This window comes from Protopterus annectens, chromosome 3.part0 (genome assembly GCF_019279795.1).
Source record: "Protopterus annectens isolate FY-2018-M chromosome 3.part0, PAN1.0, whole genome shotgun sequence".
NCBI lineage: Eukaryota > Metazoa > Chordata > Ceratodontiformes > Protopteridae > Protopterus > Protopterus annectens.
In genome coordinates this window covers 813661490-813688530 of record NC_056731.1, presented here as the reverse complement: position 1 = coordinate 813688530, position 27041 = coordinate 813661490, and the positions used below count along the sequence as shown (strand labels likewise).

General features: G+C 40.2%; 1 protein-coding gene across 2 annotated transcripts in view; it reads left to right on the top strand.

Moving 5' to 3' along the window:
* Positions 1-27041, top strand: part of EXOC2 (exocyst complex component 2) — a 2261550-nt gene that overhangs the window by 1486031 nt on the left and 748478 nt on the right. For both annotated transcript variants that reach the window (XM_044065154.1, XM_044065156.1), the window contains exon 20: positions 15161-15222. In XM_044065154.1, coding sequence (XP_043921089.1) covers positions 15161-15222 — 62 coding nt within the window. The remainder of the gene's footprint in view (positions 1-15160; positions 15223-27041) is intronic.

Here is a 27041-nt window from a genome sequence, read left to right as displayed (position 1 = left end):
TAATGCATCTTGGAGCTTTTCTCCCCGGGCCTCCACTAAAAATGGGTCAGTTCGGCCCAGTGGACTTCCCCAGTAATCAAATTGCAAGCAAATAAATAAATAAAATCACAGCAAAGGAGTTATATACACTGCACAGAAAATGTCACATAATACTACACCATAATGTTTGTAAAATACACACCTTTCTACAAACCATAAAATTGTCAGCAATACTGTCCACCCGCTTCTGAGGCAAACAAAAATTTTGCTGCTTAGTTAGGCTCAGAACATTTCTCAGTTTGTTAAAAAAAAAAAAAAAAAAAAAAAATAGCAGGAGGATAGGGCTTTAATATACAAGTGCCTGCAGTACTGTTGAGGGCTTCAACAGAAAGAAAGGACATGTTCGCTCAACAAAGCCCTAATCCCATTTATTTGAAGTCCTGTTCTGATCATAGTGAGAATACTGGGCTACTAAACACCTTAATCTAACTGAAGGGGAAAATTCCTTGTCTCAGCATACAGATCCACATCACGAACATTAGCTTGACATAGATTTTTGAGTGGTGAACAGGCAGCAACTGGATATATTCCACTGTATAAAATAATGAAACTGAAACGATTAAACACAGGATCAAAGTTCGGAAAGGACATTATGACAACCAGTATTACAAGGCACAGTCTGCTGTCTCCACCAGTTTAATCAAAACCAAATTATGTTCTTAGTAATACAATCGATGAAATACCAATGCTTTTTAGGGGACTGAATGTTCCACTTTTATACGTTTGCCATGAAGCTCCACCTTCCCTAAAACCGACACAAATTAATAACTTTAAAATAAAAAACAAGGATTTTGAAACAGAAAAAAAACAAGAAACATATGCGAAACAGGGAGTAACGAAAAACTCGGTAAGAGTTATGTATATTACCAGAAAAGAGTTAGCCAACATAATGGTTTTGTTTTAAACTGCAGTATAGCAGCTGCAAGAAACTGACACTTGTAAAATATAATCCGAGTTATTTACAAGTTCGCCTATATTCTGAACCTGCCTTACCCACCCATCCTCTGCACCAGGGTGTGTGTGTGCGCGTGTTCACCAAGGCAGAAATAAATAAAAGTAATCCAGAGGAGTGTGTGTGGTTTTTTTTTTTTTTTTGAGGGCGGGGTTGGTGCTGCAGCACAGACATCTTGGGTGCCGGGTACAAAGTGTGTCCATCATTTCCCACTAACTTTGCAAAAAAAAGCATGGCAACATTGTTTCTTTAGGACTTGATCAGCAACAAACACGATCTCCTACAAACCCCAAGTTGTGCTGGCCAGGGCTTCTTGGGTTCCAAAGCAAGCAGCTGCCGGCTTGAGCACCAACGTCTGACAGAATAGCAAGCAGATCTTCTAGCAATAGTCTGTCAAACTTCATACTAGTAATTAATGAGATACTAACGTAACAAAACAGAAAAAAGTCTGAGAGTCAAATAAAGAAAACGCTTCTAAAAATACATATTCAGAGCTGACAAAAAACGTTTACACAGTCACTCATTACAAACTAACAATAAAAATCAAACCTGCCTGCTCAGTAATGAGTTCTGACTGTGAACATACACACACAAAAGAAAAGTAGACTGAATAAAAACTATAAAATCCTAGAACTCCCTTATTCTGTTCAATCTTCTTCAGCGACAGCTTATCTGAAGGGAAAAAAGAAAAGCAGCTCTTGGGCCAATCAAACTGGGAACTCCTTGTAGCAACTGCCAAACTGGTGTGCCTCAATAACTGTCTCTGGCAATCCGTGAAATTCGTTGAGTGCCAAAATAAAATAGAGGGATCCAGTAGTAGGTAAAATTTCCAAATATCAGCCAAAAGAAAAGAAATGCCTGCTGCTGGACCCTCTGTTTATTTGGGGAAAACAAAAGAAAATTAGGCTGGGGGTGGAGCTTTTACGCAAGTCGTGGCTTGGATTGCAACCACTTGCTTTATCAAGAACCTTTTAAGCAGAATTTCTGCTAATGGTTTAATGTGACCTTAATGTAAAAACACACTGAATCGTAACAATATAGGGTAAATTACAAGTTCAGTTACGATTTCAGTGTGTTTTTACATTAAGCTCAACTACAAATCTGCACTGCAGTTTTTCGCTCTTGTGGAAGGCACTTGGGGGTAACAGCTTGGAATTAGTATCTTCTCATGGCGAGCTCGGTTGTAAGCACAGAGGCGCCATGAGAAAGTACTCAGGGTTAATGAGTTAAGACAAACTGCCTACTCCTATGTGATACATTATCAAGCATCAAATCCCCTCCAAACCCAGTTAACCCCAGTGAATACATAGAAATTTGCACCATCATGCTATACCAACATGTAAGCAGCTGCTAAGTGCAGCTGTGCTGAGTAGGAACAAATGCAGGGCAAACCCCAAAAACAAACCTGTAGGGTGAACCATGATACCAACAAGCTTTATAATAAAAGGAAAACAATTTTGACCTAATGTAAGGAGAGTAATTCCCAGAATGTTAGAGCCCTTGCTACTGAAATAAACAAACAACTCTGGAGCTTCATAAAATCCACAAAAGCCAAGTTTGAGGCTGAAATAGTTACCCAAGCCAAAGAAAGTCAAAAGGCATTTTTAGTTATGTTCGTAATCTCAAAAGCTTAATGCAAGAATGTGCTGAGCTGATTGAGAATGAAGCTGCCTACATTGAGGCTGAAGATATAGTGAACCTACTGACTGATAAATTTAGCTCTAATTTTACCCCTCTCAAGATAAACCTAAAAACTGACTTGACTCCAACTGTCACACAAGACCAAGTCCTAAAAGTGCTATAAAAAGATAAAAATACTGCATTGATGGGGCCTGACAGTATCCCTGAATTCATCTTAAATAGCATGAAACACAATTTAGCCACAGTCCTAACAACGCTGTTCAATCTCAGCCTCCATACAGGGTTTGCACAAGCAAATGGAGAGTAACAACAGTCATTCCCCTGCATAAGGGAGGACATTCCGCAGACCCGTAAGTCAGACCAGACTCGTGCAAAACCATAGAAAGACATATCATGGAACCAATCAATCAGGACATAGGGAATCTCCAAACACTGGACCCATCTCAGCTTGAATTCATCAAAGGCAGGTCATGCTTACTTAACCTAGTGGATTTTTTGAAAAGATCACCAAAGAAATGGATGTAGGCAGAATGGTACACACCACATACCTGGACCTGTCCAAAGTTTTTGACACAGTTCTCCACTCAGGCGTAGTAGAAAAGCTAAATAAATTGGGAATAAACCCCTGTGTCACTTGCTAGATTGCTAGCTGGCTTACAGATAGGACGCAAATCAAAATAGGGGAAATTACCTCCACAGACAGACCAGTCACCAGTGGAGTACCCCAGGATTCTGTGCTGGAAGCTGGAACCTCTCCTGTTTGGTATCTACTTTACTAAAATAAAAGCCAATATCTCTGTCTGCATTTGCAGTTGACTGCAAGCTAAGAGTAGTCATTGAATCCCCTATTGAGTTTGCCATCCTGCAGAAAGGTTTGTCCCAAATAAATAACTGATGCCAAAATCATGGACTGAAACTAAATGCCAAATAATGCATTATTGTATCCTTTGAGAATTCATCTACCCTTGAGAACTACCATATTGACAGTACACCCCTAAGAGTTGACCCAGTTGTTTGTTGTGTGGGAAATTGTGGACAGTGACCTACCTTTTCACCATGTGTCCATTGTTGTAAGAAAGTCCTTCTGTGTTGTACAGCTTATAAACAAAGGGATTGTGTCTAGATCTAGGGATGACACTGTCCCCTTTTACTCAGCTCTGATTAGCCAATCATTGAATATAATGCCCCCTTTAACATACATCTGTCCAGGCACTTGCCACAACTGGAACACCCACAGTTATATTTACTAAAAGGATAAAAGGCCTAAACAACATGTCCTACATGAATTGACTCAAAGCCCTGTCACTATTCTTGGTATTCTACAGACTGCTAAGCGCAGTGGCCTGTGTCTGACAGACAAGTTGTCCTCCGATCCAGTACTGATGGATTTACTGCACATTAGCAAGTCAAATGGCATCAGAAATACTTGGTCTAGGGATCTAGACCTCTTCTGCAACATTAACAGTAGGTTTGGAGGGACAGGTATATCTCCTAGAGGATAGTGCTGCTCTGGAACAGACTCCCTATCCACTTAAAACAAAGTTCATCCCTGTCCCTATTCATGCTCAACTTGGATCTGTGGATGGGAAACAGAACATTTACCCCAGGACTTCCCCCTGTACTACTAATGTTCAGAAGCAGCTCCTAAATGCTTTATCCCATGCATGGGTCCCCTCAAATTATCTGTGATATGATTCCCATTTATTCCCACTGGGGTAATTAATTATTGAGCATGGGATGGGTAAGGCCAGTCTCAACAGGATAAGTTAATTCAAACACAAAAAGAGAAATTGGCTAGGGTTAAAATGGCTTGCAAGGGTAGCTGTCCTATAACTTACTTATAAGCCTACAGTGGTAAATTCAAATTTCACAAAGGCAATATTAAAAATATTGCTAGGATATATGTTGCCATATACATGTAGGAGCATTTTATCATTCTATATGCACCCCACACTGTGATGCAATAAGTAAAAGTAAAAAAAATGAGACTGTACACTTTGTTAATATAAAATATGAACTTTCGCTCTTGTCAGAGCTTCAATGTATACTTTTCTGGTTTTCGTTTAAATTACTATTTTAATTACAGCAAAGGCTTTGATCCAAGTGCAGTTCAACTGATCACATCCAGTGAAAGTGATTGGAATAGTAGTGCATGCATAGTTTTCATCGTTACTGTGATCAGTACTTTTTAATCCTTATCCAAGTATAGTCATTGTGTGCCTGGCTGTTGATCAGTGTGCTAGGTATAACACCTGCTAACAAAGTAAGCATCTAGCCCCACATTTTAGTCGCATGAATATAACAGATGATAGTAAGACTGCACCACATCTTTGGTGAAACAGTATACTCTGTATGGTGAACCTACTACAGATAACGTTGGTATGTCTTAGATGTTCAAATATCTTGCAACAGCAACATATTTCTAAGGAAGCTTGTCATAACAAGGACTGCAACAGTGAGTGCTGATGTATAAATTAAAAGAATGGGCTGGTGCCTCTAGTTCAATATGTTTGAGTCAGCATGGCACTTTAGTCGTAGAAGTTATCTGTCTAATTAACTGTGGAATTAGTATAGGAGAGCTAATTCATGAGCTAAAGCACGTTACATACATTCTTGGTTAGATGTTCCCTAGCATGGAGAGAGCTGGGAGGAGTTCATGTGTAGAGTTAAGTGAATCTCAGGATTAAAGTTTGGTTAACCGAACTCGAAGAGAAAGTTTGTTGTTAGGGACAGAGGTTTGAATAGAATGTTAGCAACTGTGTGCAAGTCAAGGAAGTATTCAGGGAGAGAGACAAGAGCTAAATGCCTTCAGGGCTAGTAATAAGATGAGCTGAAAAATAAACAAATGTAAGGAAAAATTCATAAGGTCGCAGGATGTGCAGAGGGAAAGGATCACTGATGGCACAAACATAAGGAAAGAGTCATGTCAGACCAAAAGGTATGTATAAGAAGTAGATAATGGTGAATGTGTCTACCAACTAACAAGTGTAAGTAGTTGTGTTAACTAAATTCATGTGTCTCAAAATGTGCTGATATCATAGTTATTATTTAAACGCACTTTTGCCTGTCTTCATTAATAAAGTTAAGGGCTCAGATCTCTCTATTCTAACGTGTTTCAAAGTGGTAGTTGATAATATCAATCAGACATATCACTATATGAACAATTCACCTACACATTGAATTAATTCTAAGACAGCAAATGTAAGTAAAAGAGATGCTGTGGACGTGAAAATAATAGGAAGCTAAAGTAAAAATCAAACAATCTGACATGAACAGCATATAAAAATAAAATGTAAAGCATACAGTTAACCATCTTAGTCTAACTGCAATAAGGGCTGTTCTGAAAAATGCTGTTAATATGAGGGCATACATGTGTATAGCCAATGAGTATTAGATTATGGTGTAATGCAGTGCATTGGGATATGTGTGTCTTACCTGGCCATAGGTGAAGATGTCTTCAAAATGTAAACAAAAAATTTGGTGAGGGGAAATAGCATAACTATTCAACTGATGTTCTTCGTGTTTCACTGTTGCAGTCATTACATTTGGATAATCTGCTGGCAGGTTGCCCTCAGTCGGCCTGAATTCCAAAGTCTTGGGTCCTGTGTCGGTTGCTGTCTTCTCTTCCATGACGTCAGGTCATCAGGGGTATAAAACATGCAGCCGATGCCATTTTCTTTAGTCTTTCTTGCCGCGCGGTGCCCGAAGCAGAAGCATTTTGCAAGTGCCGGTCGGCCGACTACTGAAATATTCGCGTATGAGTTTCAGAACCATAGTCTTCAATAAAGCTAAGTACTCTGTTGGGGAAACTTTTTTTCTTGCTTTTTACCGGTCAGAAAAAGTTAATAATTGTATTACTTGTGGGAAGTAAATACCTCATAAGGATTTCCATTTATACTGTATTCCTTGCCTAGGCCCTGATCACAACGTGCCTGGATGTCGGTTTTGGGCTAGATTTAACCAACGCACTATTAAGCGTCGGTATATTTTTGCATCTAAGTATTTTGGAAACAGATTTAACTACCCAGAGATGTCGTCGGATAGCAATCCGACTACCGGAGTACATAAAAAACGCAAAGAAAATGACAGAGAAAGGCAGTCGAGATCCAAAACCGACGACAAAGCTTCTCCTAAGCCAGTCGCCAGTTCGCCGGTACTCAGTGAGGCACTTTTGCAGCCCCTGATACCCGCTACCTTCAAGTCGCAGGCCTCTACTGACACCCATGTGGAGTCCGGCATGCCGCAGGATACTCAAGGTATTGGACCGACGGATGTATCTCCCTCGGATGGGTCCGGAGCCGCTGAGCAGTCTCCGGCTTCTGAGGGTGTATTCAGACCTCAATATTTTTATATCAAACCGACGAAGGCTGCAAAACCAAAGACAAAGACACCTTCTAAAACTAAAAAAATGACGCCCGAGCCACATGCACAGGCCTCTATGCCTAAAAAACAGATGATCAAAATGGCTGAAGACCTTATTACCTTGATCAGAGGTACCCATCCCCCTCCAGATAAGAGGCCTAGGCAAGACACTGACTATGAATCTTCAGATCAGGTTTCTATTTCTTCTGATTCCTCTTCTGATCAGGAATTATCTTTACCTCCCTATGAGGATTCTGATGCTGAGGAGTCTATTCCATCTGCATCTCCTCCTGAGGATTATTAATTTGGAGAAACCTTGAATACTTTGAGGGAACATTTTCACTGGGAGAGTCAAGACTTCTCAGAATTGAAAAAGAGGCTCAGGGATTTCCTCCTTCTCCCTCAGCACAAGCCTTTAGCCATTCCCCCTGTGTTAGACATTGTGGATGATTTTTGGAGTTAAGCCTGACCCCTGAAGCCTGACTGGTATTACAGGGTCCCTGACTCTCATAAAATTTTATTTAGAAACCCTGCTGCTGATCCTGAAACTATTTCACAGGGTCCAAAGGGAGTTAAGGCCTCAACAGCAAAAACAAAACCCCTACCCCCCGACAGAGATTCAAGGGCGCTGGACAGATGGGGAAAAAAGGTTTATACATCTGCAACCTTGGCAATCAGGGCCTTAAACTGTCAATTTCATATGCTTAAGTACCAACAACATGTTATGGGATTGCTGAAACAGAAAATGATGTTGATTTCAGAATGTGCAGAAAATAAGGAATTGCAGGAATTATTGCATGCAGCTGAACAAGTTGGAAAGCATACTTTGCAATGTGGTTTTGATTCTTTAGAGGCCTCCTGCAGGGCCACAGTTACTGGATCTGTGATTAGGAGGCATGCCTGGGTAAAGGAACAAAATTGCCTGATCATGTTAAAGCTAAATTGCTAGATGCACCTTTACAGCATGATTCTCTGTTTGGTATTAAGGCAGAAGAGGTTTTAAAGAAAATGGAAGACAAAGCTAAGTCTATGCAAACTGTTAAAGATTTCTTACAAGTGCAGCCACCTAGATTCAGTAGACACTGGCCTACAAAAAAACGGTCCTTTCCTGTGTCAGACAGAGCTCAAAGGGTTAAATCCAGATGCCCTAAGGGTTCCAGGTACCAGGCTCAAGACTCATACAGGTCAAAACAATGGGGCGCATCCACCTCCAAATCTGGAGGAGATAAAGCGCAAACCTACAGAAAGCAATCCCAGTGACTTCCCTCTGCCTACACCAAGCAATTATCTTTTGGCAGCACCCATAGGGGGAAAATTAGCACTTTTTGCTCAGAATTGGCAGTTAATAAACTAGGACAAGTCGGTACTGAACATCGTATCACAGGGATACAGATTCCATTTCCACACTCTGCCAATGACAAATGGTTGGCCAGACCTGCCAAAAAACCAATGGGCAGAGGCTCAGAAGCAGGTTACGTCCCTCATGGATATGGGGGCCATTCAGACAGTACCAGAACAGGAAAAAGGACAAGGTATTTGCTCAAGACTGTTCTTGGTGCCCAGAAAGGACAAGGCCTGGCGGCCAATACTGGATTTATCGATTTTGAACACATACCTGGACATTCCAAATTTCAAAATGCTTACTTTGCAACAGCTTCTGCCCATGCTGGGCAAGAATGTTTGGCTGGTGACTTTAGACTTAAGAGGCATACCTGCATGTCCCAGTAAGACAGTCATGCAGAAGATACCTCAGATTCAAGGCTGGATTAATACATTACCAATTCTCTTCACTGCCCTTTGGCTTATCTACTGAGCCCAGGGTCTTTACAAAGTGCCTAGCACCAGTAATTGCATTTTGCAGACAAAGAAGTATTCAAATATATCCTTACTTGGACAACTGTCTCATTCAAGCAGAAAACAAGGACACTATTCTACGACACCTGGCGTTTGTGAAAAGGCTTCTAGCATGCCTAGGGTACACAATAAACGAAAAGAAATCACAACTGGTACCCTCTCAAAAGATAATATTCCTGGGTGCAAGCTTGCATACAACTGCCCAGATGGCTTACCTCACACCAGACAAACAAAGGCAACTGACTACTGACTTCAAACTGATGGCAACAAAAACCCAGTCTTCTGCAAGACAAATTCTGCAGGCTCTGGGCTTCATGGCATCCTGCATCCTACTAATTCCATATGCAAGACTGCATATGAAGAAACTTCAATGGTACCTAAAAAGTTTATGGAGTCAACATTCACACAGTCTGGAAACAATGATTCCTCTCATGTCCTGCCTGAAACAGGAGTTTCTATGGTGGGCAAAGGCCTGTCACCAAAACATGGGACGGCCCTTCACTGTACCCCCTGCCAGCCAAACCTTAGCAACAGATGCATCAGATTATGCCTGGGGTGCCCACATGGCAGGAAGATGCATTCAGAGCATATGGGCACCAAATCAAATGCATCTACATATCATCCAGAAAGAGATGCTAGCTGTTCAAATGCCCTAACAGCCTTCAAGGACTTACTTCATCCAGGACAACACCACAGTCATGTGGTATATAAACAGGCAAGGGGGCACACACTCATACCCCCTTTGCAGATTAGCCATGACACTGTGGGACACAACTTTGACCTACCAAATAAATCTTTTAGCTCAGTTCCTGCCAGGAAAACAGACAACTCTGGCAGACGACTTAAGCAGAAACCTTATGGATCCTCACGAGTGGAAACTAAATCTGCAAGTATTCAGCATGATAACAGAGAAATGGTGGAGTCCAGACATAGATTTATTTGCCTCTCCTCAAAATTATCAATTGAAAAGGTTCTGCACAAGGACTTATCACAGACAAGCATAGAAAGTGGACGCCCTATCCTTCAGTTGGAAAAACCTGTCAGTTTACGCCTTTCTTCCTCTGCCTCTTCTACCCAAGGTCCTCCTAAAAGTCAGACAAGAGAAGCCAAAGATATTAATTGCCCCGGACTGGACCCGCCAATACTGGTACCCAGTCCTAAGGAACTTGTCTCAATACCCAGCGTGGACCTTGCCTCAAAGACCACAACTACTGTCCCAGCAAAACAATCAGATCCTCCACAATCAACTACAGACTCTTAACCTGGCAGCATGGCTAATCATGTAATCATACGAACGGCACCTCTCAGTAAAGCTGTGATGGGTGTCATTTTGGAAACCAGAAGGCCTAGTACTAGAAAATCTTATGCTGACAAATGGAAGAGATTCTGTGCTTGGAATCAAGCACAAGGAACTGATACAGCAGAACCACATATTCCTCAGATTTTACAATACTTAACTGAGATGCTTGACAAAGGCCTATCTTTCTCATCAATCAAAATCCATGCCTCCGCCATTTCGGCTCATTACAATACAGAGCCACCAATCTTTTCTCATCCTTTACTAAAGCAGTATCTTAGAGGAGCCAAAAACCTAAGGCCTCCTAGAAGATCACCATTACCTGCATGGGACCTCAATTATGTGTTGGAAAAGCTCACCCTGCCTCCATTTGAACCAGCCGCTACCGCTGATATAAAGTTCTTATCATGGAAGACAGCACTGCTACTAGCAATTAATTCAGCAAGAAGAGTTTCAGAGCTACAGGCCCTCATGGCTGTAGAGCCTTTTCTCATATTTTACCCAGACAGAGTGTCTCTGAGGACAAATCCTTCTTTTATGCCTAAGGTGGTTTCCAGTGTGGCTCTTAACCAAACAATTCATCTGCCAACTTTTTATCCAAATCCGCAGAACAAAGGGGAGAGAATTCTGCATTCCTTGGATGTACACAGACAGCTAAGATTCTACTTGAGCAGGACAAAAGCTCTAAGAAAAACTGAGCAATTACTAGTGTCATATGCTGCAGGGTCAGAAGGAAGGGCTATCTCAAAGCAGACAATTTCAAAGTGGATAAGCCACTGCATCCGTTTCTGCTACTTACACCATGGTAAACCTGTGCCCAAGGGCATTAGGTCTCATTCCACCAGAGCTGCAGCTACTTCGGCAGCCTTTCTCAAAGGAGTAACAACCAAAGACAATTCTAGAGGCTGCTACTTGGAGTTCTGTTCACACCTTTACAAAGCATTACCATTTGCCTCTCTACTCTAAGTCCAGGGCAGGCTTTGCCACTGCAGTGCTGCAGGGCCTTATAGCCGCACCTAATGCTGTTTAGCTCCAGCCTCCCAACCATAGCTTTGGGATTCTACCCAAATGTAATGACTGCAACAGTGAAACACGAAGAACATAGTACAGTCGTGTACACTTACCATAAATGTAGATGTTCGAGTGTATTCACTGTTGCAGTCCAGGTTACTCTCCCACCATCCCCCTGTCATTCTACAGTTTATCTTCCTTCTCTATCTTCTACAACCTATGTGGTGTATTTGCTTGTAGATGAAGGTAAAGTTTATATTGATGCATATATATATAGATATATATATATATATATATATATATATATATATATATATATATATATATATAATATTGCTACCTTTTTGGGGCACCCGACATCAGGGGCAAGAAAAACTAAAGAAAATGGTGTCGGCTGCATGTTTTATACCCCTGACGACATGACGTCATGGAAGAGAAGACAGCAACCGACGCAGGTCCCAAGACTTTGGAATTCAGGCCAACTGAGGGCAACCTGCCAGCAAATTACCCAAATGTAATGACTGCAACAGTGAATACACTCAAACATCTACATTTATGGTAAGTGTACACAACTGTACTTTGTAGTGCCATTCCTTAGAGGATGGAACTACAGAAATTGCATAGTGGGTGGTAAATGTTTATATAGCATAGTTGTGATACACTTCCAGACATCATTGAACATTACATCCTTATGGAGAACTGTCATCCAGCATTGACAGATTAAGAGCTCCTTCAAGGGATTTTACATGCTAGCCAAAACAAGCAAGAGACCAAGTAGCAGGAACAAATAAACCAAACGGAGCTGTAGAGCTGCTAGACATTTAATGTGTTCTGGTACCTCAGCTAAAAATGCCTTCAAAGGAATAGTTTAAAAACACTCAGCAGTGTAAACATATACAAATCTTAATTAACACATTCACTCAGTTGAACAATTAATTCTACAATTTGTTTTAAAGAAACAGTATACCAAGTTACCCATCAAGTCACATGTTTAAATTGATTTCCAAATTTAAACCTTTAAGAGCAAGCGTGCCAAAATTTAAAATTAATCTACTTTCCATTTCCAACAATTTTGATATAAAATTACCTCCCCCTTGGTGTGTGAAGGCTTTGCTAACACACTAAAAAATAAAGAATCATCCTGACCTCCATGTGTCCTAAAAAATGATTAGCAATGGGACTGTCTAGTCTTAAATTCCTAATGTCCCCTAAATGTTCCAAAATGGGAATCTTAGTCATACGCTTGGTCTCACCAGCAAACCATCTAGGGGGTAAACATCCACATACCAAAATATAAACTACCTCACAGGATTGACAGTCAAACCTGTCTTTTGCCATATATCTAGCACCATAAAATCTTGGTACCTGAAACATTTTTTTACACTCACACAAACTTTGCATTTCCCACATCTGAACATACCTCTTTGTTCTTTCAGCAGACTTCTATTTCTAACATTAAGTAGCTTTCTTAAATTCTGATATCTCCCATTAGAAAAAAATAACCTTCTTAGGAAACAACTTGCCTAACTCATCATTAAAGCAAACAATAGGCCATAACTTTTCAACCAAATATTAAGATTAGAGGAAAACGGGGAAAACTTTGTTACAAAAAACTAAATTCTCTTTTTCCTCTTGCCTTTCCCTGTACAACAGCCTCAATTGTACATTTCCAAAAGATCCCCTGGGAGGTTTAACACCATCTGCTACCCTCTTTCTTGCTTGTTCTATAATGGCTTCAGAATAACCTCGAGCCTGAAGCCTCTCCTAAATTGAAAGAAACTCCTGTTGGAGTAAATGCCATTCTGACATATGTTCAAAAATTCGTTTAACTCACCATAAGGTAAAGCTTCAAGCAAGTGTGGGGGGTGGCCACTACTGGCATGTAGTTAGTGGCTATATCCTTCCTGTAGGGCTTAAACTGAATCTTTTTTAATATCCACATATAATTCAATATCTAAGTATTGAATCATACTTTTATTAGTCCTAAAAGTAAACTCCAAACTAGACGGATTTTGGTTAAGTACATCTACGAACTCTTCAAATTCCCCAATGTCACCTTTACAGATAAAAATCAAATCATCAATATAACGTTGGTATCTAACAACGGATTTAACAAAAAAATCCAGAAAATACATATAAATGTTCTCAAAATGGGACATGAAGATGATGGCATACGTAGAGGCAAAATTAGCTCCCATAGCTGTACTTTCTTTCGGTAAAGTAATTCTTATTCTCAACAATGAAATAATTGCATGTTAACGCAAACTCGAGTAATTGCACCAAAAAAGAAGTATGTGGTCCTTCCCCTAGCATTTTCCCAACAGCCTCCAAGCCCCACTGTATCTTAATACTAGTATATAAGGACTTGATATCAACAATTGTCCAGTAAAAATCCTCCTCCCAAACTATTTCTTTTACAAAACTCATTCATATTACAAATGTGAGAAGGAATCTTATCCAAATGTTTTTTCAAACAGCTGTCTAGCAACATGCCAATATGTTCTGAATAAGACTCACAACATGAAACAATAGGTCTTCCAGGGTGCTCAGTCAAATTTTTATGGATTTTAAGAAGGGCATAAAAAGAGGGGTCCTTGGGAAAAGGTATATGGAGTTTCTTCACATCCTTCGAGGAGAAGAAACCTAATCTCTCTCCCCTTTCTAATAAATCCAAAAGAATCTCATCAAATTATGTTAAGGGGTTATTAGGTAATTTAGTATATATCTCTTCAGTGGATAATAAATCTGAAACCATCTTCTGATATTGTGATTTTCCCATAATGACCCAGTTGCCCCCCTTATCCACTTGCAAACACATACTTATCCAGTAGCTTTAATAAATTGTTGCAAAGTCAGCCATTGTTGTGTATCTAGATTATAAATTTTAGCCATTCTCATAATTTCAGAATACTCATATTCAATTTTTCTACATGAAGCATTTTCAAACGTAGTCAATACTAACGATTTTGTAGGGTGATTAAATTTACTAGAACTAGGCAAATTTGGTAAAGACCATTTACCGTATCCAGTTTCAAAACTTTCTTCAGACACGTGACTCGGCATTTTCATTTAAGCTATCGGAAATATCAATTTCAAAAAATCATTTTCATAGATAGATAAATCAATCAGAGAGTCATCCAGGCTACTAACGTCAAGATCATTCTTATTCTTTTCTTGATTATGAAAAAACATTCTAATTCTAAGACAGCAAATGTAAGTAGAAGAGATGCTCTGGAAGTGAAAATAATAGTAAGCTGAAGTAAAAATCAAACCATCTGATGTGAACAACATATAAAAAATAAAATATAAAACATACAGTTAAACATCTTAGTATAAATGTAATAAGATCTATTCTGAAAAATGCTGTTAATATGAGGGTGTACATATGCATAGCCAATGAGTATTAGATTATGGTGTTATGCAGTGCATTGGAATATACATGTCTTACCTGATCACAGGTGAAGATGTCTTCAAAATGTAAACAAAATATTTGGTGAGGGGAAGTAGCATAACTATTCAACTGTTGTAGCAACATTCCTTAGAGGATGGAACTACAGAAATTACATAGTGGGTGGTAAATGTTTATATGGTATAGTTGTAATACACTTCCAGGCATCATTGAGCATTACATCCTTATGGAGAACTGTCACCCAGAATTGACTAATTAAAAGCTTCTTCAGGGGATTTACATGCTAACCTGCTGTTAAAGAACCCTTCTCTTTGGTATCTGAACTTCATTACTGATTATCCCCTTTCAACGCTGCTGGTTCATTCAGCATCCTTGAAGATTGTTTCTTGAAAGATGCCTTTCTTAATAATCTGCGCCTCTGCCCATAACATCTAGTTTTCTTAGTATTGTTCTGTGTTCCTTTGTCTAGTTGCTGAAAATGGTGAACTGTTATGTTGTACTGGTGAACTGTTTTTATTGGCTTGTAGAGCAGAAAACACTGAGCACTTAATTTCAAATATTGAACGGTAGAAATAATTTTGTTTTTCTTTCATAGGGATTTATAGACAGTTTGGAACACCTAAGCATTAAACCTGATGGTGACATTGATACATCTCAGTAAGTAAAATTGTCAGCTATATTTTTGTATTTGTTTTTGTGGATGGTATTGTGTACTACTAGTAAAATCCTATAAAGTGAATGAGATATTTTCAACTCATTGTAATCAACCATAAAATTAAGCTTACTGGAATTATTTTGCATTAGTACATGCCATACATGCAAGCCTGGCTATTTGACAGTGCTATCCTCAATAATGAAGACATTGCCATACAGGTGTGGACAGTCCCCCACCTCTCTCCTTTTTTTTTTTACCACTTTTGGGTCAGACTGCACACTTGATTGCTCTGCTTCCTGACAGTTTTTAAAGTTCTTCAGTACTCCAGCATTTCCTTCACTTAAACTGTGTCCCTAACACTTGAATCACTGTTTAAATCATGTTCTTGTTTGTACACATTGGTAAAATGTAACCTTACCTGCTGTCAGTACACTGTGTGTACATTTTGCCTATGTGCTAACCATGTTTTAACTAACTTGTTAATGAAATTATATTGTCATTAGAATGCTCCCCTAAAGGAAACAACAAAGAAACACGTGACAGGTATAAATCAAATACCATGAAAAAAAAAAGTGCTCTGGTTCTTATTTAATTGATTTGTAACAGACATTGAAACACATTGTAGGAGCTGCTCAGAAGAGGAGATATTCCAGCCCACCTCTTTTTTGGTTAGAGCCTTAGAAATGGATTCATGTGTAGAAAATGTACTATTGAAGTGATATCCCTCAAGGTAATTGATGTGATCCTTTTAAAGCTTTCAGCTACCCAAATGTCTTTGGAAACTTTGTCAAAATGTCATTCAGGCAAGGCTTTTAATGCACGCACGCAAACACACACATGCACACACACACACACTTGATGACCGTAATAAGTTACAAATTTGTCTGACTTCTATATAATCAGATATGCTTAAGATGTACTCTGCATGAGTACCCACCAGAGAGCAGCATGTTGTTACTGTGCATTTGCACTGACATGCATTTGTCTTGAATTCACAGATGTTAGTATTTAGCTTTGACAACATTCATTCATTCTGAAGTATCAATTTTATCCAGTCCAGGGTGGTGGGATAGCCACAGTCTTTCCCAGCAGTCATTGGGGTCCAAGGCAAAGAAACTAATTTTGGGTAGGAGGCCAGTCATTCTCAGGAAGCACACATGCATATGCATGCACTTGCACACACTGCTTGCACACTTCTGGACAATTTGGAGAATCATTAATTTACCTACTGCATGTAAGCCTGACCACCTGGGAAAAACCCTCATGGACTCAGAGAGGATAGGCATACTTCACACAGAAGGAACCCTGGATGGAAACTGAACTGGAGAACCAAGTGCTGCCAGGAAACAGTGCAAGATAGTACACCCTTGTGCTACTAGTCTCAGCCTTAAATATCATGTTGAAAGGTTTAACATTAGTGCTGTCAAAGTGAAACTCTGCTCCCCCATGCATGTGGATGTTCCATTTCTTTGGTAAAGAAGTAGTTTGCATGACGAATCAGAAACTTAAACAAGAAAATAATTATTAATAGTTTAAAGTGAATTTGTAGTGAGAGGCATGCATTGCTTCCTTCTTCCCAAATTGATATCACCACATACCTTATTTTGATGGTGATGATCTTGGTGGAGGTATAAAGGAAGTGAGGAAGGAACTGACCAGCATCTCCTGATTGCAACAGGATAGCACACTTTAATATTGTTTTCAGAGTATTGATAGGTCAACAGTTTATTAAACTACATTTTAGTTACTAAATGTTAGTGTTATATTTGACAGCACAGTCAAAGGTATTGCAAAATTGGTTTGTACTGTTAAATGTGGTTAGTGTAGAACTTGTAGGTTCAAAATTAAAGTAATTATTTTTAGGTTGTTTGTGTGGATAAAAATCTGAGGACCACTGCTTGGGCAGCAGAAGGCGTTTGTGACATTTTGAAAGGCAACACTTTAAGAATTAAGGACACATTTTTTATTCCTTTATCTTTCTCTGCTGGCAGGAATAGCACAGAAGTATTGTCTACTGTAAGTTGTGAACTGTTTGTGGACATACTTCATTGTCACACATTTAGCTCACTTCTAAGCTATATGTTCTAACCTAATATAATGAAAATAATTAGCAATTTCAGCTAAGAACCTTTGTTGTGGTTAACATGTACTTCTTACTTGCTGTGAACTGTAAAATCCCTAACATAGTACTTTTAATTAGAATTGAATAAATCAAATTTTATTCTGTGTGTGTATGAACACATTGGGGTCTATATCACTTCGATGAAACTGCAGAAGTTCGAATACCATATGTTCGAACTTCTAACCTCGAAGTGCAAAACCATCGAAGGCTTAGAACAGCGATTTTTTTTCCCAGGGAAAAAAATTGCTGTTCCAAGAAAAACACACAACACAAGCACACCAAAAAACAGCAATCCACACACACACACACTTAAAATCCTACATCTAACCCTACACTAAACTGTACATACACTACTGTCTATCCACTTACCTTAACCCAAACCCGAACGTCCGTCACTATCGCACACCCACCACACCCGCGCCCTAATCCTAACTCACTTATCCCACCCTAACCCTAAAGTCTGTCACTGTCGCACACCCACCTCATCCGTGCCCTAACCCTAACTCACCTGACCCACGCCCTAACCCTAACGTCCGCACAATCGCACACTTACCTGAACCCATCCCGTAACTTTCCATCACAGTGCTTAAAATCGCGAAGCCACAGAAACGGCCCACTGAATTCTTTCCCTGGGGAGGAATTTGGTGTTCCGCAGCTTCGTGATAATTGGTTTTCAAACTTCACAGTTCAAACATATGGTGTTCGAACTGGTGAAGTTTCGACGAACTGATAGGAACCCACACATTATGCTATTACTGATGTTTCTACTTTGTTTTTTCTTAATTTGCATTACCTTAGTTTCTGCAGCCGTCTAGGTAAGGACTAATTGTCTTATTTGCAGTTAAGTAAAGTAGTAGATTACTGCTCCCTCCAAACACGCTGTTCCACAGGGACAGCATATACCTCCACGCTGTCATCTGCAGTGGTGCTGTCAAGTGGTCAGCTATCTGCAGACTTGTCTGGTTGAAGTAGTTCTGGACACATTTTTGGGATAACCTCTGAGCTGCCAGTGCTGCATATTGAAGACTTTGCAGGCAAATGTGGTTGTATGCATGAAAATATGTCTGGGAGATGACATTCTGCAAACACTGTGGCTACAGTAGTGCCAGACACACTCCTTTATCTGCATGTAACCATAAATAATGTATATGGAAGAGCTGCATCTTGATGACTATGCAGACAGCTTACCACCTGCTTATGCACTACCTCCTGTTCTCAAAACACTCATGTTATTCACTAGTAGTACAAGCCTCTCCATTATCACCCGTGCAAGGTACTGACAGGTGGTGAGCTGTCCACAGATTCTTCCAGATGTAACGTTAAAGTGCATGCTTTTTTATAGTTGCTTACAAATAAATGTTTGTTTTAGTGACTTATTCATTCTCGTTCAAGCAGCACATACCTGCTCTCTGTTACCTACTCATACTAGCAGGTGGTAAGTCATCAGCATAGTCACACAGATGTAACAGTTCTTTACACACTTGTAATATTGGTGTGCAGATAAATAATGATTCTGTGGTTGGCTTATGCATTGTTTTAGCACTATGCTTCCACCCAACACACACACACACACACACACACACACACACACACACACACACACACACACACACACACACACAATACACACACATGCACACTCTCCAAAGGCATAGTTATGCATAAGCAGAGCTTGCCTTCCCATTATCACACAGTTTATTTATGATAGAGGCAACATCATGCTGACACAATAGATAAGCAGACCCGGTACTTACTCACTTGTCTGTGTATGAGTGTAACAAATGTTTTCTGAAGTTTTATGTATGAGTTGGTATGCATATGCCTTATCAACTGACTGTACTACACCTTCTCCTTAGAAGCAAGGAGTTCTGTACAGACAACACCAGCCTCTGCACTGTAACTTATGTGTGCTCTTGGCAAGTATTAAGCCAACAGCATAGTTACCTGGACATAGCACTTTACTGCATAATTTTTAATTGTCTGCAGTGAAATGATTGTATGTTGGGTTTGCAACGTCCCTAACTTGATGCTTTCAGATTTGACCACTTTATTTCCTTCATATGAAGTTTCAAGTCTGTGTCTGCCCTCCCTTTTTGTGATTTGGAAAATCTGCTTCCAAATCTACCAAACATTCAGCTGACTGTTGTTGGTCTGACCCCCCTGGAGAGATAATGTAGATTGTTCACCATGACTTTTTGAAAAATAAAATATGGCAACATTTGTGACGGAATTCTACAAAAGTACATCTGTTATTAGCGGTATTCCCTTTCCATGTGGTGGTGCTACCTCAGAATAGTAATATATACGTAAGGGATATAAAAACACGGCTTCTGCACCAGTGTGGGTACCCATCATTATATGTGTGTGTGTGTAGTTTTGTGTTCACTGACAAAGGCGGCAGTGTTTTAAAGCATAGTAGTCTGCACTTAAACTAGTCACACCATTGCATAGGAAACGTTTAAAGTAAAGTAGATCTGATGAGTATTTGCAGATCTTTTACTTTTCTGTCCAGGCAAACTAAGCTGCCCAGCCATTGGTTTGATAGTGTTTTCAGTGACATTTCACAGACTTCCAGCAGATGGTAGGAGATAACTCTCGTTTCTGTCATGGAAAATTATTACCATGAGAGAATGGGTGCCATTTCAGGCCACACACAGCAGATGTTTTCAGTCTCTGTCTAAGCCTATGTTTTCAGCTTAGATCTCATTCTTGCAGTAGGGTTATCGGTACTATTAAAAGAAACTGTCAGAACTGCAGTTAAATTATGAAATCTTGGTTTCAGTTCCAGATTTTTCCCAGTGCCATAAAATGATGACATATTTGAAGTAATTTCTGAGTCTCATTAACTTATGTAATTACGTGTATCCAAAAAATTCAGCCTCTACAATATTTTCTAAATTAGAGGGAATTGCTTCTGTATTGTAGATAGAACATTTGCCTGCACATCTGGATTCATGTTAAACACTAGAGTAACCTCAAATTTAAGTTGAAGGGTATTCACTTCCGGTTTTGTGCATTACTCTTGATTACTCTGAGCTGCTTGTGTCTTTATAAAATGTTTAACTTTTCCTGCCATAGGACACACTATCACTACTACTTTTGGTATTAAAACACTTCCTACCAATGTCATTTTCTATACCAAAGTAACTATATAAAAACTGTATTCAGGATGAAAACTCCATTAATCCCTTCACAAAGCCCAGTAGTCTAAACCACAAACACCGCTGCCATAAAACTAAACTTTATTCCCAAAACTTAAAAAATAATAAGTAAAATGATAAGCACTTTCATCTGACCAACTTTTTAAACCAGACTTCATCAGATATGTATACAGTTACAAGAATAAAGTTCATGTAGCTGAATTATAAATGCAATAATAAAATCCTGTAAAACCTATAAAAAAAATAATACAAACTGATAACATTTTTTTCGTTCGTTAAACGTTAAATAGCTTATTTTATCTTCAAGTACTTATATAAAATAAGTTTTTTTTAATAAATATTGCAAAATATTTTTTGTTTACCTTTGATATGCTTTTAGTTTTAGTAGACATTATAGATGTTTCATTCAAGCCAGGGGTGGCAGGTTGCATTTAAAAGTAATTGCCATGCTAGTTCTAGTTTTTCTAAAAGTAAACTTCAAACTCCTCCCCTTGGTTTGTTTTTTAATTGCTCAATTACGACAAACTTAAAAAAAAAAAAATGGTCAGGGCTCTCCTTAATATGCTTGGACAGTGCATTAATATTGCTATTATTCTTAATTTCATATATATGCTCATAAATTCACTTCTTTAAGGTGCGTTCAGTTTTACCAGTGTAAAAACTTATACATAGATGGCATAATGAAATGTATACAACACCTTTCGTATTACAGATGTTTTTCGTGTTTCACTGTTGCAGTCATTACATTTGGGTTATCTGCTTGCAGGTAGCCCTCATTCGGCCTGATTAACAAAGTCTTGGGTCCTGCGTCAGTTGCTGTCCCTTCTTCCATGACATCAGGTCGTCAAGGGTATAAAACATGCAGCCGATGCCATTACATCAGTCTTTCTTGCCGTGCGGTGCCCAAAGCAGAAGCAGTTCACAAGTGCCGGTCGGCCGACTCCTGAAATTTTTGTTTTCGAGTTTCAGAACCGAAGTCTTCAACTAAAGCTAAGTGCCCCATTGGGGAAACTTTTTTTTTTGCTCCTTACCTATGTCAGTAAAAGTTAATAATTGCATTACTTGTGGAAAGTAAATACTTCATAAGGATTTTCATTCGTACTGCATTCCTTGCCTAGGCCCTGATGACGACGTACCTTGCTGTCGGTTTTGTAATTTATTTAATCAGCCACTATCTGTTGTTGGTATATTTTCACCTCTAAATATTTCAGTTCTCTGTTTAATTATCCAGAAATGTCGTCGGTTATCCATCCGACTACCGGGATTCCAAAAAGACGCAAAGATAAAGACAGAGACAGGCCGCCGAGGTCCAGAGCTGCCAACGACACTTCTCCTAAGCCTGTCGCCATTTCGCCTGTACTTAGTGAGGCGCTTTCGCAGCCCCTGATACCTGCTACTTCTGATTCGCAGGCGACTACTGAGACCCATTCGGAGTCCAGTATGCCGCGAGATGCTTCAACTAAGGAACCCGTGGATGTCGCTACCTTGGATGGGTCCGGAGCCGCTGTGCAGGCACTGGCTTCTGAGGGTGTATTTAGGCCTATGGACTTGCATATTAAACCAACGCCTCCTTCTTCACTTAGGCCTAAATCTCAAACCATGCCTAAAAAAACAATGCCCAGACTACATGCTCAGGCCTCTATGCCTAAAAACAAATTATAAGAATGGCAGAAGATTTAATAACTCTAATCGGGGTAGCCAACCCCCACTTTCTAAGAGGCCTAGGACTGAAGTTGTTTATGAATCTTCTAACCAGGATTCTGTTTTTTTCTTATTCTTCTGATGATCTGGATTTGCCCTTATCTACTTATGAGGATTCTGATGCAGAGGACTTCATTTCCTCTGCTTCCTGTCCAGAGGATTTTTCTTTTGGGGAAACCTTACATACTCTAAGGGAGCATTTCCACTGGGAAAGCCAGGATTTTTCTGATTCAAAAAAGAGGCTTAGGGATTTCTTACTCCTCCCTCAGCATAGGCATTTAGCTATTCCTCCTATACTAGACATTGTTGATGATGCTTTTTCGGAATCTAGTTTGGCACTTGATTCCTTGTCTCCTGCTCCCAGAAAACCTGACAGATACTACAGGGTCCCTGAGTCACACAAGTTCCTTTTTAAAAATCCTATTGTGGATCCAGAGACTATTTCACAGGGGCCCAAGGGCATTAAGGCTTCTGCAGCCTTGGTCATTAGGGCTTTAAACTGCCAGTTTCATATGTTAAAGTATCAGCAACATGTTATTGGATTGCTTAAACAGAAAATGATGTTGATTCCTGACTGTGTGGAAAATAAAGAATTACAAGATTTAATGCATTCTGCTGAACAAGTTGGAACACATACTTTGCAATGTGGTTTTGATTCATTAAAGGCCTCTTGCAGGGCTGCTGTAACTGAGTCTGTGCTCAGAAGGCATGCTTGGCTAAAGGAGCAATCTTTGTCTGATCATGTTAAAGCTAAATTGTTGGATGCTCCCTTAAATCAGGACTGCCTGTTTGGCAACAAGGCTAAGGGAGTTCTTAAAAAGATGGAAGATAAAGCTAAATCTATGCAAACTGTTAAAGATTTCTTACAAGTTCAGCCTCCTAGATTTAGTAGGCACAGCCCTCTAAGAATTGGTCCTTTCCAGCCCCTTCCAGGTCTTCTCAAGCCAAACCCAGACACAGCAAAAGCCCCAGGTTTCAGTCCCAGGGGGCACACAGGACTAAGCAGTGCGGGCCTCCACTTCTGGGAGTAACAAGACTCCCCCTATGGTAAACTGTCTCAATGACTTCCGTTTAAAATTTCCAAGCACTTATCAACTGACTGCCCCTTTTGGGGGAAAGATTGCTCTTCATGCAAATAATTGGGAGTTCATTACCCAGGACAAATGGGTTTTAAATATAGTGTCCCAGGGATACAGATTTCACTTCCACACGTTGTCAACACCAAGCGAGTGACCAGACCTACCCCCAAATCAGTGGGCAGAGGCCCAAAAACAAGTACTTTCTCTCTTAAGCATGGGAGCTATTCAGCTGGTACCGGAAGAGGAAAAGGGACAAGGTTTCTACTCAAGACTTTTCCTGGTACCCAGAAAAGACAATTCATGGCATCCTATCCTGGACCTTGTCTACTCTAAACACCTTTTTGGAAACTCCAAAATTCAAGATGCTGACTTCACCAATTACTTCCTATGCTAGACAAAGATGCCTGGTTGGCAGCTCTAGATTTAAAAGAAGCATACCTGCACATCCCAATCAGGGAATCTTGCAGAAGATACTTACACTTCAAAGCAGGCTACACGCACTATCAGTTCTCTGCACTGCCCTTTGGCTTATCTACTGTGCCCAGGGTATTCACAAAGTGCCTAGCTCCAGTTATCGCATTTTGCAGGCAAAGAAATCTTCAAATATACCCATACCTGGACAATTGTCTAATTTGGGCAGAAAGCCAGGACATACTTTTGAATCATCTGGCCTTTGTACAGACTGTTCTAACTTGTCTGGGGTACACCATAAACGAAAAGAAATCACACCTGGTACCCTGTCAACAAATTATATTCCTGGGAGCAAGCTTGAATACAACTTCCAAGATGGCTTACCTCACGCCACAGAAACAAATTCATTTGACAACCTACTTCAAACAAGTGGCCACAAAAACCCTGCTATCTGCAAGACAAATACTGCAAGCCTTGGGGTTTATGGCCTCCTGCATTCTTCTAATTCCATATGCAAGACTACATATAAGGAAACTACAGTGGTATCTAAAAAGCCTATGGTGTCAACATTTTCAGGATCTAGAAGCAATGATTCCTATCATACCTTGCCTACACCTAGAATGCCTTTGGTGGGCAGAGGCCTGCCACCAAAACAAGGGACTACCTTTCACACCACCCCCTGCCACCCAAACCCTAACAACAGACGCATCAGACTATGCATTGGGGGGCTCATCTGGCAGGGAAGTGCATTCAGGACAAATGGAACCCAAGTCAAATGCACCTGCATATCAATCAAAAAGAAATGGTAGCTGTACAGAATGCTCTGACAGCCTTCAAGGACCACATTCTTCCAGGACAACTTATGGTAAAGACGGACAACACCACTGTTATGTGGTACATAAACAAGCAGGGGGGGTACACATTCTTACCCCCTCTGCAGACTGGCCATGGCATTGTGGAACATAGCCTTGAGCTACCAAGTGCACCTACAAGCTCAATTCCTGTCAGGAAAATTAAATACACTGACAGAAGGACTAAGCAGAAACCACATGGACCCACACAAGTAGAAACTGGAACCAAGGACAAAGTACTACTAAAAATCAAACAGGACAAACCAAGAATGATTTTGATTGCTCCAGACTGGCCACGCCAACACTGGTACCCCCTCCTGCGCAGTGTGTCATGGTTATCCCCATGGCACCTGCCTCAGATTCCTTTCCTGTTGTCTCAGCAGGAGAACCAGATTCTGCACCTTCAGCTTCTAACATTGAACCTTGCAGCCTGGCTAATTACCTAATCTCTCATCTACCATCCCTCAGTAAACCTGTGTTGGATGTCATTGTAGAGGCAAGGAGACCTAGTATTAGAAAATCTTATGCTGAAAAATGGAAAAGATTCTGTGCTTGTAACCAATCTCAAGGGATGAGCACAGCAGCACCCACTTTACCTGAGATTTTACAATACTTAACTGAGATGCTTCACAAGGGCCTGTCTTTTCCTCCATTAAAATCCATGCCTCAGCCATTTCAGCTCATTATAACACAGAACCTCTTCTCTCATCCACTGCTCAAGCAGTTCCTCACAGGGGCCAAAAACGTGAGACCACCAAGTAGAGCTCCAACCCCAGCCCTGGGACCTTAACTTTGTTTTGGAGAAACTCACTCTACCTCCTTTTGAGGCAGCTGCTACTGTACACTTAAAATTTATTTCTTGGAAAACATCTTTCCTTTTAGCAATCACTTCAGCTAGAAGGGTATCTGAATTTCAGGCCCTTATGGCAGGAGAGCCTTTCATCATCTTTCATGTGAACAGGGTGTCCCTCAGAACCAATTCATCCTTCATGCCCAAGGTGATATCCATTGTGGCTCTTAATCAGTCTGTTCATTTGCCAACCTTCTTTCCCAATCCACAGAACAAAGGGGAATGGATACGGGATTCCTTAGATGTGCAAATACAACTTAGATTCTACTAGGACAGGACTAAACCTCAAAGGAAATCTGAACAACTGCTGGTGGCACTTGCTGCAGGGGCAGAGGGGAAGGCTATTTCAAAGCAAACCATTTCTAAATGGATAGGCCTTTGCATTCATTTCTGCTATAAGCACCATGGAAAACATATCCCCCAGGGAATCAGACCTCACTCCACCAGGGCTGCATCTACCTCTACAGCCTTTCTCAGAGGTGTCCCTACCAGGGACATCCTAGAAGCTGCTACCTGGAGTTCTGTACACACTTTCACCAAGCATTATCATTTGCCAATTTTCTCTAAATCCATAGCTGGCTTTGCCACTGCAGTCTTGCAGGGCCTTATAGCTGGTCCTAATGCTATTTAAATTCCTCCTCCCAACAATAGCTTTTGGAATCTACCCAAATGTAATGACTGCAACAGTGAAACACAAAGAACATAGTACAGTTGTGTACACTTACCATAAATGTAGATGTTCGAGTGTATTCACTGTTGCAGTCCTGGTTACCCTCCTTCCGGCCTCCTAACTTCTTTTGGCTATACCTCTACTTTCCTTTACTATGCTTAAAAGCCCTTTTAGTGTAGTTGCTTTTTTGTTGGAGGTATATCTTTGTACTTGTATATTTAATTGCTCCCCATTAGGGGGGCACCTGACATCTGTGGCAAGAAAAAAACGATGTAATGGCGCCGGCTGCATGTTTTATACCCCTGACGACCTGACCGTAGAAGAAGGGACAGCAACCGACGCAGGACCCAAGACTTTGTTAATCAGGCCAACTGAGGGCTACCTGCAAGCAGATAACCCAAATGTAATGACTGCAGCAGTGAATACACTCGAACATCTACATTTATGGTAAGTGTACACAACTGTACTTTATAATTCCCCCTAATTTTAATGTGTTGACCATTCACTACTAGGTTCCTACAAGTTTAAATTTGTCTGCAATAGCTACAGTTCCCACAAGGGGACATTCCCTTAGGACCATATTGATGAATATACTCCTCGTTAGTTTCTAGAAACTTTTTAATATAAGCCCCTTCCGAAAAGTAAAAAGTGGTCTATCTGCTATTCTCTTTCATGTCTCCGCATTTTCTTTCAATAATGCACATTTTTAGTTCATCATAGATGTAATTACTCCACTTTCCTGGGAAAAGAGCTTACAAAACAAGCTTGATTTTGGTGACTGTCACATGTCTCATGCATTCAAAAGAGACGATAAAGTGGTGTATGGGTTCAGGATACTTATTGTACATAACCATGTCAGGAACTGTAAGTAGAACACATATTTATGGTAACTGATTCACTCATTATTTCAAACACTTGCATGCGCATCTCCATTCATGACTGTATTCATTCTGGCTGACTATACAAAGTGGCATTG